The sequence below is a fragment of the Sylvia atricapilla genome, chromosome 1 (genome assembly GCF_009819655.1).
Source record: "Sylvia atricapilla isolate bSylAtr1 chromosome 1, bSylAtr1.pri, whole genome shotgun sequence".
Classification (NCBI taxonomy): Eukaryota; Metazoa; Chordata; class Aves; order Passeriformes; family Sylviidae; genus Sylvia; species Sylvia atricapilla.
The window spans coordinates 21,619,285-21,633,932 of NC_089140.1; the positions used below are offsets into that span (position 1 = coordinate 21,619,285).

General features: G+C 40.0%; 1 protein-coding gene across 7 annotated transcripts in view; it reads left to right on the forward strand.

Moving 5' to 3' along the window:
* The window catches only part of ADAM22 (ADAM metallopeptidase domain 22), a 128,758-nt gene that overhangs the window by 50,385 nt on the left and 63,725 nt on the right, over nucleotides 1-14,648 (forward strand). For all 7 annotated transcript variants that reach the window (XM_066316985.1, XM_066316993.1, XM_066317039.1 and 4 more), the window contains exon 4: nucleotides 7,415-7,481. In XM_066316985.1, the coding sequence (XP_066173082.1) occupies nucleotides 7,415-7,481 (67 nt within the window). The remainder of the gene's footprint in view (nucleotides 1-7,414; nucleotides 7,482-14,648) is intronic.

Sequence of the window (14,648 nt, forward strand, 5' to 3'; positions counted from 1 at the left end):
AGGGCATGTCCAGCAGGACATGGTCATTCCAGCCTGAGCCTTCCAACTACCTGCTTCACAGGTTTTCCTTGCAGCTATTTTAGTGTACGCTCTGCTTTTTTTATGGTAGTAATAGGAGCCATGTGTGTAATAGAAATCTGGTGAAACTAAGGAAGAATGTCTTCAACCTGCTTAAACCTTTTCCCATCAAGAAATGAAGCCAGTTCAGAAATGAAACACATGCTGTTTGTAAGCCAGAACTGTGAGAATTCTTCTGTAAAGCCAGAGGTGGGGGCCCTGCTCAGGGCTGCAGAGTTGCTCTGCAGTTTGCTGTCTGCACTAGGGTGCAGGGCAGTTACTATCCTGTCCTGCAGGCAAAGTAGCTATTAAGGGATAAAGGACTAAGCGCATTTTCAAGTCAGATGGCACTAGGGATCTAAGTGAGAAGTCCTGGAGAGGAAAAAAGTGAACAAGTGTTAGTATTTGGGAGAAACATGGTCAGAGATTCAAGTTGTGTAATTTTGTGAAATGTGAAATTAAGCTCCAGGAAAGGACTTAGAGTTGGTACTACTCAGCATTTGTGTATAATCCTTTGAGAACTTAACCAATTCTTAAGTTCCTAATTTCTTTTGAAGAAAGCCTTAAGTAGTTAGTAGGAGTGGAAAAATTAAGAAATTTCTTACTCCATTGTCCCTTTCATATTAGCTGCACCAAGGATAGAGAAGTACAGTTAAGGATATTTTGAAAAGGGGTGAAACTTCAATTTGTGTAGACAAGAACTGGCTCTGTTTTTCCCAGTTGTTTTTTCCTTCCTCTGAGTAGATGCTCTGAAAATTGCTGCTGTATGTAAGAGAAGCTATCTAATTCTGATTGATTAGTCCATTTGGCTAACTTAACAGATATGGTCATTAATTAAATTAACCATCCACACAAAAAGAAATTCAGCAATTCTTTTGATGGGAAGGAGGAGATGAAAGTTTCAGAGCTGTGGCTATTAAAGCAGATTGGTTCATGGAGTATGGAGATAGCTAATCCCCCCCTGAAGTGAAAAGAAAGATCATGTATGAGCAGAGAGGAGGTTTCTGGGTAGGCATGAGGATAAAGGAGAATTAAAGTGTTCCATGTAGTGGGATACAGAAATCTGCCAGCTAAGTGGCTTTTTTTGAGTTTATCTTGCTGTATGTTTTAGTTAGCTCATGGCTGATACTTAAAATCTTCCAGGACTAGAGTGTAATGCAAAATAATACAAATTGTCCTTTGTACTCTTACTGACTGGCAGATAGAAATATCCATTCTGTTCCCTTTCATTCAGTTTGCCACTTTCTTGCTCTTTGTTTTACAACAATCAACCTGCCTTATATTTCTTGGTGTGCAAGATAGGCTGTACTAAAAATGTCCTCTGATAGCCACTCCTTCCATAGCTATTATTTCTGTTCATAGTTGTTAGAGGATGTACACCACTAGGGGAAAATATTTCATTTTATGGGGGCCTTCCTCATCTTCATCTGGTACCCTGACAGTGCCCATTCCTCTTACTGCAGCCCTCTCAAGCATGATGTTGCAGGAGGCTTTCTTCTCACTGCTCTCCTCCATGGGCCAGCATTAATTGTGCAGTTGATATGGCATCTATCTCTTATCAATGTCTCCATCATTTCCCTGAACCTGTTCTTTTCTTGTGAAGGTCTCCATATATCTGTTGATAATTTCCTGCTGGCATTCAACCCATTCAGACCTTTCTGCTGATTTCAACTAAAACCTTGTCTTACTTTCCAGTAATGCATCTTCCCTCAGATCTCTCATTTGATGTTCTTGCCTGGCACCATATTTAATCTGAAATTTCAGGTGTACATTATGGAGAGTTGTGGAGAAAAATGAAGGGGAATAAATGATAAAGAATTTCGACAGTGTTCGAGGAGACACAGGAATGATATCAGATTATCATTAAGCCAGTCATTTCTTTTATTTATAACACTGATGCTGACAAAGATACATTACAGTAATATGTTTATGAACTCCCTTTATTTCTACCTTTCTTAACTTTTTGCTTCTTCCTATGGCCTGTAAAGAGAACCCTATAATTTCTCCACTTTTTCTTCTGTAACTATTAGGCTTTTCAGTCTCTTAAGTCTGGGGAGTTAATTTTTGATCAGAAGCCGGTGATAGCCATTTTCCTTCTCTGTTTGAAAGCTTCTATTAAATTTGCAGGGATAATTCCCAGTTTTTTCTCCATTTCATATTCAAATGCAAACCTCTTTTTCTTAAAAAAATCTTTACTCGCCTCTCTTTTTCTCCTTTTGACTTGAAGTGCTTTATAATCTCTTGTTTTTCCTTCTGTTTCTATAAACACTTGAGCTGTTCTGTCCTCTCTTCTCTTGCCACCACATTTTTAACCTCTTTTTCTCCAAAGCTGATCTGTTTTTCTGGGTTCCCAATCCCAGATTTGTTTTGGTAAATCTCATGTATAAAAGCTACAGTTGATTCAAGGTAGAATTTAAGTGCGTGCATATGCATCATCTTGGATAAGGATAATTTTCTTAGTTGGGGGCCTATTCTGTAGTAAAATTCCTCCAGCTTCTGCCTCTTGTGTACTGTTGTGACTGAGAATGTTGGAAGAACAAAGAGGAGCTTGCTCATTTTTTTGTTCTGGCCCTTATGCTATTGAGTCTGTATGGGATGGGCTCATATGGACTTTAGATAATGCCTAAAAAATGCTGCTGCTGTAAACAAAATTACACTGCCTAGTTTGTGTACACTGAAATAACAGACCTCTGACACTAGAATTGCCATATTAGCATAGCAGTGATTTTCCTTTTAAAAGTAACAGATCACACGTGCCTTTTTTCTTTTTTTTTTTTTTTCCCTGTGAGATGCTTTATTTTTAGGTCTTAACATATGCAGGTCTTGCCATGCCTTTTCAAAAACTTTGTACCAATGCTTCAGCAAATGTTTGTGAAAATCTCATTCTGCAATATTGTCAGAGTTTTGGTGTTTGTTCTCTGTAATTTTCTCCATCCCTTTAGTGTTTCTAAAATTTTTTTTACAATTTTTTTTTTACATGCCAGTTTTATTTATAATTAATACTAAAACTACCACTTAAGCTGACAAAGATGTTTCTAGGATAGATTGGCAGGCAAGCTAAGTTATTCCTGTTTCATTTCTACCATAGGAAGGTATTTATTTATTTATGGTGAAATGCATATTGTTTTGACGCTTATTGTCTTAGCTTCCTTAAATAATTTTAATCGTGTTTCACAAGTATTTTATTCTAGATTTTTTTGTTTGTTTTAAAAGGAAAACCTTCTATTAAAATTATGCAATTCTGTGCCTATAGTGTTACTGCAGACTGAACATGACTCCACCTAGGAGGTGATACGTTTAGGCCTGAGGTTTTGAGGTTGTGTATAATGGTTAGTTTGTAGCTTAGTTTTTAATAGCATTAGTTGTGTTATTGAATCCGCAAGACTGTTGTGTTTTTATAATATTTTCAGTGCAGCAAATCATAATAAAACATAATATGGCTTCATTTATGGGTTTTTCTACTGATAAAATATTCTCAGATATATCCTGCCATGTTACTTAGGATAGGGTTTAAAAACGTCTCTACATTTCAGATCTGTGATCTGTTTGGATGCTGTGGACTCAGTCCCCAGGAGCTGTGTAGGCAGGTGACTTCATGGTGTTCCCCTTCCAGACAGGCTCATTTTGGGATTCAAGGCACTTGTGACAGACCTTGAGAGGAGTGGGAATGCCAGCAGCTCCCCAGCTGTTTCCAGCCCTTTTGTCCAAAAAGTAAGGACTGAGCAGGAACATTAAATGGATGGACCTGTTTGGGAATTGTTCTTTTGGCCTACTTTGAAAGTAAATGTAACTTGAACAGCCTGAGTATGTCTGTCACTGAGGTGGTGGGTGGGAGAAGAGCAGCTGACTGGCCATCAGCAACCCTGGAGCTGGATGCCATGGGATGCTGTGCAGCTCTGAGGAGAAACAGGACCTTTCCAGTCCAGGCAGAGCAGCCCAGGCCAGCTCAGAGGGGTGCTTGGCCAGTCTCAGTAGCCTAGGGCTGATGGTGAGGGAAAAGTGGAAGAGCTGAGTGTGTATGAAGCTTCTCCTGAGCCCTTTTCCAGGGCTCCAACACTTTATGTCAGGTATGATGTCTGTGTGTTTGGCAGGTCCCAGTTACATCCACGAACTCCTCCATTCCCAGCTTGAACCAAACCTCTGTCATTCTTGCTTTCCTGCAATATGTTGGACATTGTAATCAGCAGCTGTGCCAGAAAAGGTTCTTTTTAATTAGTTTTGAGCTGGCTGACCTCTTTTGTTACCTTCTAATTCTTGTGTTGTACAAGGCAGAGAATGATCAATGTTTTTGTTTCCTCATGCCAGACACAATTTCCAGATTTTTGAGAACATAACATATGATCTTCCCGAACATTAAAACATTAACAGCAGTGTCTTTTAAAAAGCAGTAATTTTGTTAGACCCACATGAAAAGAATCTGTGCTTCTCCTTGTCATCTCTCCAAATACAACTGTAAAGTCTGCTTGAGTTAAGCCATTCTCTTTGATCTTAGTCTTTGTACTATATATTTACTTTACTATCTTACATTTTATAATATCTTCCATCTTTCTTGGCACGAAAACCTGTGTGTCCCTCTGATAAAGAGCACAAAATTTGTTTAAATGAGTCCTCCTGAAATAACGAAGAGTAAAAGTAGAGCCCTAAGCTGTAAAGGAACCTTTATTAAAGCTTTGGAAGCATAAACTTTTGCTGAAAGAGTGTAGTGAATGCCAGGAAACTAAATAACTAACTTCAGCAAGCTAAACTGAGTGTATCTTAAGAGAACATCTGTCTACATTACTAAATCTGGAAAATACATACAAGACCTTATAGAAGTCTTTGAATTTCCACCAGGGCATGACTATCCTAAATATTTAATATTCACTTCTAAGAGGAATCAGAGTATTGCAATCAGAAACTCAGCAGCATCTTTTTTAGGTGCTCCTCAATAATGGGTCATCTGTAGGCAGCTGTGCAAAGCATCAGTATAGATATTGGGCCTGACCAGAATTAAAGGGGTTCATGCTGGTTCTGCAGTGGCCAACGGACTCACTCACTCTTTCTTCCACCCTTATTGACAGCTGCTCATTCCCTCCTTTGCATCAACTCTGGGGCTTATTGTACCTCTTCTCAAGGGATTTCAGTCACCTAATGCAGCAAAACCATTTTTTTTTTTTTGTTGAACCCTCCCAAGTACACCTTGATGAGTGCCAGTGCTGACACCAAGAGTATTTTGATGAGTGTGAGCTCTGACACTGAGAATGCTTTGATGAGTGTTTGTGCTGACATGAGGTGGGTTCAGTGCTTGCTCCTGAGGGGACATTGAGACTTCCTGCTTTCAGCAGCAACCAGCTGGAACTCCCTAAGTCAGAGGAAACCCCACCGCCATGGACAATTGTCCCATGGATGCTCCCATTCAGGAATGTGTTAGCATCTCTCATTTTATTGCCTCTGTCTTTTACACTTAACTACAAAGTGGGTTTTTTTTTATTATTATTATTTCCATTGGCTCATTGACAGTCCTTATACTTTTGAGGTTCTGCCAGTATCTTCTATATCCTAATTAGTTGCTTTTGAATCTCGGTGTGTAGACTGTGGTGCATTCACATTCCCTCACAACTCAATTTTATGCTAGACTTCAGGAGCCTCTTTGTGTTTCCAGGTAATGGAACTTTGTAAGCAAAACTGTCCAGTACCTGTCTGCAGTATTTGAAAAGGGGTCTCCTTTGGGCATTGATATTAATCATATCTCAGTTTGACTGGAAGTACATCTTCTTTGATGTGTTCTGGGATGACAGTTATTTTCCAGGAAGACATTCTATTGATCTGCCGAATCATTTTGCCAGAAACTAGTGGTCATGTCTCTCTTCCTTATAAACCAGGCCCTCCAAAAAAATGTAATAGAAATTCCCTCCAGCCCTTAAGTGCATAAATTTACTGTTTGTACAATTGAATTTGATCCATCCTATTTCTAATATCCAGTCCTGAACATCATCCAGGTCTTTTCTATGGGAGTTTTTCCAATCTTTTTTATTCTTCATGCTTTCCAATTTAACATTACCAGCAAATTTCATTGGAATGATCCTGGGTTTTGTGCCTGGGTAATTAATGCAAATACCAAGTGGGCAGTTTTTAGGGATAATACTGGAGGACCCATAGTTCCAAATTTGTCCTGCTTGAGGCTCACTCAGGGGCAGTCACCAATGTCTCTGTGAGCAAAAACATCCAGGGTCCTGCTGCCTGTTCAGCCAGGGGAAGCTCTAGAAAGCTGAGCAGGCACTGCTCTGGGTGCTACCCTTCTGTTCCTGCCCTCCCTCATCAGGTCAGTTCACGTCTAAGCTCAGGTGTTTTGCTGCTTGAAGGAGAAATACTAATTTTTTTCCTCTTCTGCTGAGCAGGTCTGTGCTCACTGCTTCATGCTCCAGTGGCCAAACTGCCTCTTGTCAGGTTTTCTTTACCAATTCATTGTCTTTTCCAGCTTAATTGTCACTGAGGTGGAACAATAGCAAGACCTTGTACTGATTTAATCTCAGTAAAATTTTGTAGTCTTTGAACATGCTTAGTGAAATTTATGCTGTAGACAATGTGGTCTCTTCCAATCTCACCAATTCAGTGATTCTGTGGTTTGCCTGATTAGAAAATAATTATGAGGAAGATAATTTGACTGATTTAGCATTTGAGTGGCTTACTAAATACAGCCTGCATTTAATTTATATATGTTTGCCTCAGGTCTGATTGCTTTTTCTCCTTGTTGTTTGTTCCAAGCCTTGAAGGCTGGGATTGCTGTTGCCCAGAGCCTTTTCCTCTGGCCCTGCTAAAGCTGCAGGGCTCCCAGGGATTGTGTATACCTGTGCTGTGAGCCCACCTGGGCTGCAGCTCCTGGGGCGCACGGCTTTGCCTGCCTGTGCAGCGTGGGGCTGAGCTCACCATGTTGGTCTTACCAGGTCATGCCTTTGTCGTGCCATTGTGTCCTTTGAAGGCTGCCAACACAGCTGCCATTTCCCCTCAGGTTCCAACTGGTTTCCCATCCTTCTGCTTTTTTGCTTTCTTTGAAGATCACCTTACTTCTATACTTTTAGCAGCAAATAGAAAATTCTCTTGAATTACAATCAACGTCACTGGTTGGTTTTGTAACCTCCATGAAAAAGATCCCCTCAGCTGTCCTTGTCCCACCCTCTGCTGCTAAAAATCAGTGTATCCCATGTGCTGTGTAACTCCATTTGAGATGGTTGTTTCAGTGATTTTTATGAACATTTTAGGAAAAGTATCCTGCAGGTTTTGCCCTTTTCAAATGTAAATGTTGAATCAGTGCTTGCTGAGAAGGAGTACAAGAACACACTCATGAGGCTTATGGTTCTTTTTTTTCTTCTTCTTGCAGTGACCTGTTGTCTTCTGAATATCTTGAGAGGCATATTGAGCAAGGTGGGAAGACAGTGGAAGTCAAAGTAAGAATTTCCCTTTTTTGCTTTCTTTTTTAATTTGCTTGGCTTTTGATACTCATGAAAGTTCACATATTTTTGTGAAAGGAGAGATAACTGATTTTTCAAATTATTTATTTTACTATTCTGAGGCAAGCATGTTTCATGGTTTCTAACTTTCAGCTTTAGACAAGGCAAATGTACTCCATTGTCAAATTTAGTATATTTATGTTCATGTCAAAATGGTATCCATGAAAAATGTATTTATAGTAGTTGTTTTTCTAGTAAGTATACTTTACTTTTGATACTTGTTGAAGAAAATATTTTTGTTTTGGTAGATAGCATTTTCTCATTGTACCCCCAAGTTTGTTGGTTTGCTAGAACTTCTTTGTAAATTTGAGAATAGCAATATTTATTGTATAATATTTCCAAATATCTAGCCACCAGTTGTGTGTTTCTTTCTCTGTGTGTTTGTTGCCATGGTGACTACAAGATGCTGTTTGTTGCTGTTTTCTTGAGTGAAATGTCCCACAGACTTTGCAGAAGTGTTTTGTTGTTTGCATGCAACATGGGAGATTTTTCTTCAGGACCCTCTATTTGTTAGGACTTATTTTGTAGATCTCAGCTATAATTTTTGTATCAATTGCTGTAGATTACATAAAGTAATGTGATTCAGAAATGTATTATATGTGGTACAAAATGAAAACTCTAAGTTTGCTATCAGGTAAATACTACATAAAATTTTGTTCAAAGTTTACATTTTATTAAAAGAAATCCCCAAGTTGTTTTACTAAATCTGAGAGATCATCTAAATACTTTGAAACAAATGCATTAATCTCCGCAGTGTGAAAGTGGAAATGGGCAAAGCAGTCCTTTATCCACTGGATAGCTGAAGATGCAAGTTTCCTTTGGTTTATTCCCTTCTGTCATTTGCAAATAGGAAGTCTGCTCTTCCACTATTATCAAGATAATAGTCTGCATACATTATCAGACTGAGGCAAACATACGTGTTCCATTAAATTGTAAAGACTAATTTCTCAGTCAGCTCTGCAGTCAAGAAGTCTTACTTGAATGAAGTTCAGAATATGAGTCAAAGCTGAAATAAAGATAATAGCTGATATTAATAAGAACAAAACAACCCATTTGTCTGCATTAAGATATATATGCAAGTTAGCTAAGTTAATTCATCCAAGACCTGTCAGAATTGCTCCTGATGAGCAAGCCTTAATCAAACAAAGAAATGTTTGAAATCAGCAACTCTTCATATCTAAATACTGTTTAATTGAATGGGAAAGTGATGGGAGGATTAGGCCTTTCAGAGGAAGGGTCAGAAAATGTTCTGGGCAAAACAGCTCCTGGCCTCAAGGGTCACAGAGATTATTTGCCCTTCATTTAGATGCTGAGCCAGGGTCAGGGTATACCTTCAGGGATGGCTATCACTGCCTTGCTCAGCATCCTCAAATCTGCTTTAAGTAGAGAACTGTCATTGCTGCATTGAGCTTGATACTCTAGGTGAGCTGAATTGGTTGTGAAAGAGGCTGCCAAGACTGTACTGCCAAGGAGAGGGCTTGCTGCTCGAGTGGTGAGCTTCTCTCCCCTGCTGACCTGTACCTTGCATACCCATGGGCAGGGCTGCAGGTGTGGCCAGGCCATACAGGTGGGCTCCTCTGCCCCTGCTGTTCCACTGCTCCAGGAGCTCTGCAGGCAGCAGTCATATGGAAGTATGCTAGGAAAGGGGATGTAAGATTTTTGCTTGTTTTGCTGCATCTGAGTGTGTGGGATTGGCTGGGAGGGAAGCAGCTGCTGTGACAAAATGTCAGAAGAGCCTGGTGGCCACAGTCATGGGAACATTTTCACGGAAGCTCAGATACCAAGAGATTTTTGGAAGAGTGCAGGGGACCGAGTACACTTTAATACCAGACACTGAGTGAGGCTGATTTCAGTACTGAATAGCTGTTGAAAAATAAATCTGGTGCCTTCTGACCAGTCAGTATTTTTCAGACCACCTGTAAGTTCATTCGAGAGCTTTGTTTGTCTGTTGAAAAATTTCTGAAAAGACTGGCAGTATCTGTTTGCATTTGAGAAACTGGGCTTTGGTTTTGCATCAAGTGTTCTGAAAATCTTATTGCAACTACAAGAATTTCCATTATGGTGATTTATTACCTTTGATTACTGTGTGAATTGTTTATCATAACTGGTAACATAATTACTATACTAGATTTTAGGGATTGTACAGATTGCTTTCTGACTTATTTAAAAATAGCTGGTAATATGGGTGCAACTTAGGAATAAATCACAAAATATGCACTCTGCTATGCAGCATATTCCTAAGCAGAAGCTGAAGAGGTATTTCAGAAAGGAGACAAGTTTCTATCAGTTGCTTCAACATGCTGCTCTTCACCCACCTCTGTGCAATTTATCTTGGGCTGTAGGCAGAGACAGAGGCGGCCTGGCAACATCTCTCTTGCTGCTTTGGTGGGAGAAATGGTGAGAGAAAATACCCATCTGCCATCCACTGCCAGCTGCAGGCTTTGAGCAAGGCTGTTTATACAGCGAAATGGCCTCCTCTGTTCTTGGCCTTCCTACTGGAGAGGGGTATTTTAAAATAGGTGCATATTCCCCCTTGCATTTCTCTGTGCAAGCAGCCTGCACAGACACACGAATCACCGGCACTGCTGTTGTGCCGTCAGCAGAATGGGAGATGACAGGAGCTCTGAGCTGCTGTGTGAAGGCAGCTGTGTGCACACAGCAGTTTGGGAATGTGTCTGCAGAGCGGATCCTGCCTTGGCTCATATGTGATGTGGAGTTGATAACTACTTTTGCCACTCCTCCCCCTCTCCTTCCCTCCCAGTAAAACTTCCTGTGCTGTAAAATACATATGGACCTCCTGCCATTACTGAGGATGCTTCAAAGAGGAGAGGGGGGGTAGGGGAAGGGAGAAATGTTTATACCACCATAAAAAATAACACGTTTTAGTAGAAAAGGGATTTTTACTGTGAGATTTTTACTGTAAAAAAGTCTTCAGTCTAACATACCTTTTTATCATAAGAATAAGTTACATTACATTTGATTTCTGCATAATTATTAATACGTTAGACCATTGTGAAGGTGGAACATATTGCATATGTTTTTGCAGGGTGCCAGTATTTAGCTGCAGCAGAGGAGAGGCTTCTTGTTAATTTGGCACAGTTAGGAAGCACCTAAGACATTCTTGTTAAACCAGCAGCAGTGTGCACCTAAGAAAACAACACCTAAGAAAAACAAAAGAAGGTAGATGTTTGAATTATTTCAGTGTCTCCCCCCACACCCTCCTTTACTGCATGTCATGTCTCTACTAGGAAGGCAGCTATGTTGGCCTAAATTCCCTCTGGTAGCAAAGAGAATAATCAATTAATAAGAAAGAGAAAAACCCTTCTTGGCATTGCCATTTCCTGATTGTGTCATTCCAGATCATCCTATGCTCGTACCACATCAATACTCAACCTGCGTATATCTAATGTTGTTTCAATATAGCTCTGTGTTCTTTTATCTCTCTTTCTCCCTCTTTTTTGGTTGTCACTCTGTCACTGATCCTGTCAGTGAGATGAAAGGCAAAAAACAGCTATAGTGCTGAGTAATTCACATTGCTGGATTTTTCACCCTCAGAAGGAACAACTGATACCTATTCAGTGGTATTTTCTCAATAAAATGTTTCAGTTTTCCTCTTCAGAGAGTGTAGAAATAAATGTTTCTGCTTGTATTCCCCCCAATTATTGAACACTTCTACAAGTTCTTAGGAAATTGCTTTCTGAAAAAAATTAATCCGTGAAAATAATTCAGTCAGAAAACTTGCACAGATAGAGATCTTGTAGATAAATACCTGAAAGTTTTAAAGGCATGTTTAAATATGACTAGAAGGAACTATATTTCACAGGCAGTCTTTAAAGTCTGAAATTCTTTAGTGTGGTGGTGTGAACACAGCATGTGTATTATGGGCACAAAATTACAGCAAGAGCACTTACAGCATAAACCACTGCTTTTTGCTTCAGCCTCGCAGCATGTTCATATGATAGCATCGAACATCATGAGTGGAGACATATCAAATGCTAGGCACTGTTTTTCTCTGTTGTAGCATTAACAGAGGAGCTTTGGCCAGGCCTGTCCCGTGGGTCAGGACTGCCGTGTGGCTGTGTGTCCCCAGCTGTGCTCAGACCTCTGGGCTTCCTTCAAAGCACCCACTGCCATCCTGCCCAGCTGGGGTGCCCCAGCATAGCCTCCTGCTCTGTGGGGGCCCCAGCAGGGGCCATCATTGTAGTTTGGCCAGTGGGGGGTTTGTGGCAAATGCATTTTAATGCTACACAGCAAAGCAGAGCTGTTAGCTTGCAAAAAATCATTACGTTGTGTGCATTGTTTGACTGGTAGCATGTGCAAGATGACTGCTATTGTAGCTTACAGCTATTTTAATGCTTCTGCACAAGAGGGAAAATTCTTGTTCTTCACTGCCTTGCTGTGCTGAAAGCTTTGGCTAGTGTGTGACATGATGTGTATTTGAAGGGCTCTGTAAATGCCCTTTTTAAGGAGAAATTATATATAAGGGAGAAAAATAGTAAAATCTTGAAAGACCAGAGGAGTCTGGTTACCTTGATATGGTAGATATTGCTTTTTCTGTTAAGCTTTCTCCTTCAAATCTGGTCTGCTCAAGCAGTTGTTGAGGTACAGTCCCTTGACTGAGGGCAGTGTGTGTCTGTGCACACCTGTGCCTGTGTTTGATGAGACCTTATCCCAAGTAGCATTCCAACATTTTGTTGTTATCTTTACAGATACAAACTGATGATAAATCTACAATAATCTGTGGTGCAGCCGGATAAAACATTTAACCAGTGACCAGGTCATTTTAATAATTGACTGCTATGTCTCCAGTCTTATAGGAAGGTGCTTCTAAGCATCATCTTCCAGTTAGGGCACTCACTGTCTGAGAAGAATTTCTTACTATTCTTCAGGTTTTGGTGACTCCCAATTTTGTAACCAAAGAGAAAGGTGTTTCAGTTGCCAGGGAAGCCTGTATGCTAAACGGGCTTTTCTGTAAGGGATTACATTTTCTCCTGAAAAGCAGAGTGCCAGTTGGGCTGGCAGAGGATGGGAGTGCAGGAGGACTCAGCCCTGGGAGGCTGGAGCCTGGGGCTGGTGGGGAGCTCTATGTGCACGTACCTGAAACTTGCACAACTTGCTGATGAAAACTGAAAAGGAACAAATCATAAATAATGCAGGAATTATATTATGCCTATTTTTGGCAGAGCTTTTTTGGCTGTGTCCAGAGACTAGAGAAGCCGTTATTACTAGAAAAATCACTCTCTATCTTGTTTGAGAGAAGACTTTGAATAAGGGTTCTTGTAAAGTTGTCAGATCTGCTCTCTCTTATGCCCTCACCAGAGCTCTGTTGGCCTCATGGCAAATTACTAACAAATCTAGGCCATAATCTACTTCTCAATGATAGCAGTAAACCAACTAAAGAACAGCTGACGGGGAGTCTGTGAGTCTGACACAGTTTAGCAGGGGGTTCCTGCAAGGTTGATCTTCAGAGTGCTCTCATCAAATGCTTTCATTAATGACTTACATAAAAAAAAATAAATAAATATGTGTATATTAATGAAATTTGCCAACACTGCAAAACTGAGAAGCATTACAGTGCACAGAAGGATCAGCTGGAGAACTGACTACTTTTTGATCAATGCAGTAAATAAAAACCAAATAGAACAAATGGCAACTTTTTACACTTAGGGACTAATTACTGGTGTTTGTACTGTACAATGAAAGTTCATAAACTGAAAGTTCCACAAGAATGGGAAGATTAGAGTGTAGTAGTGGAATGGAATGGCAGAATGGAAGCAAACTGTGGTCCCAGAGTATAATAGTCAAATTACTTCCTCTAGGTTTTGCCTGGAAGTAATGTTGCTGTATGTGTCTTGAGGAGGAGTTGACAATTTTTTTTAATTTCTGTGTGTTTTCCGTTACTCTCGACATTTTTTTTCCCAGTAGTGTCATGCTGTCACACTGGGTCGATAGGTGTTGAGAAATATCCCTCTTTCCTGTTGTAGCATTGTTTGAATTCTGGAAGAAAGCCCTTTGGGGTTTAGAAAATGTAGTATCCTCTGTGGGATACCAGGGCAAGATAATCAGCCCTCTTATATAGTGCTTTTGCCTGACCTAATGATTCTGCAGGCTGGCACTTTTAATGTACAATTACAGTAGCTTTTTTATATATATGATTATCTCCCTGTTATTACTAGCTTACTTTTTACATACATCCTGCTACTGAGGAGAAGAGAATTAAAAGTAACAGCTTTCCATATTAGGAGTCATTCCCAGGTCATGGTTTTGAATATACTACACTAGAATGAATCCCAGATCATGATTCACGTAGGATTTTGCAGGTTTAATTATCTTGTCTCCCTTTTCTTTGTGACATAAAAAGAATAATCCTGTGGGTTTAACTAGTTCTGCAGGGGAAAATGTCGGAAAGTGGAAGTCTTCCAGAGCTTCAAAAGTATATTTCACTGTGGACATGGACCCCAGTGATGATATGTGGTTCTGCTGAAGTGACAAGTCAAGAGACTGTGTCACCATCAGGAGTCACCTCCTGAGTACTCTGTCTCAGTTTTCTTTTGTTCCAGAACGGAGGGCAGCTTTGAACTTGCAGAAAAATCTTGCCTGACTTTGTGCACCTCATGAATTGTTTTCCAGGAGCTGCAACAACATACAGCATATACAGCCAGAGTGGTAGCAACCAAGTGTTCTGTAATCTCAGACCATACAAGGACTGAGTATGGCTAAGAGAAATTAATTACTGCTATAATATTAAAGAACATAAAATCATTTTGTAGATGCCCTTATTAGAAAATAAAAGTATATTTTTGGATTTAACCTAATCCCTTTGAGGGAAAATTAAGCTAAGCAAACAGAAGCTGCTGTACTTTTTGAAGGAGTGCTTCCATGCAAGGCTTCAGTGTGCTTTAGCTTGACATCTTTACTTCCTTCGTCTTGACTTCTGTAAGTAGCTTTGTCTAGACATGTCTGTTGTTCCCTGTGGATACCAAATGGGCACTGTATTATAAACAGTAGGTTAATGTTTCTAGAGACGGCCTTAAGCTCTGTGAATTTTCACTTAAAGAGAAAGTTTCCTCATTCAGAAATAATGAGCCAATAAGGATATCAGAG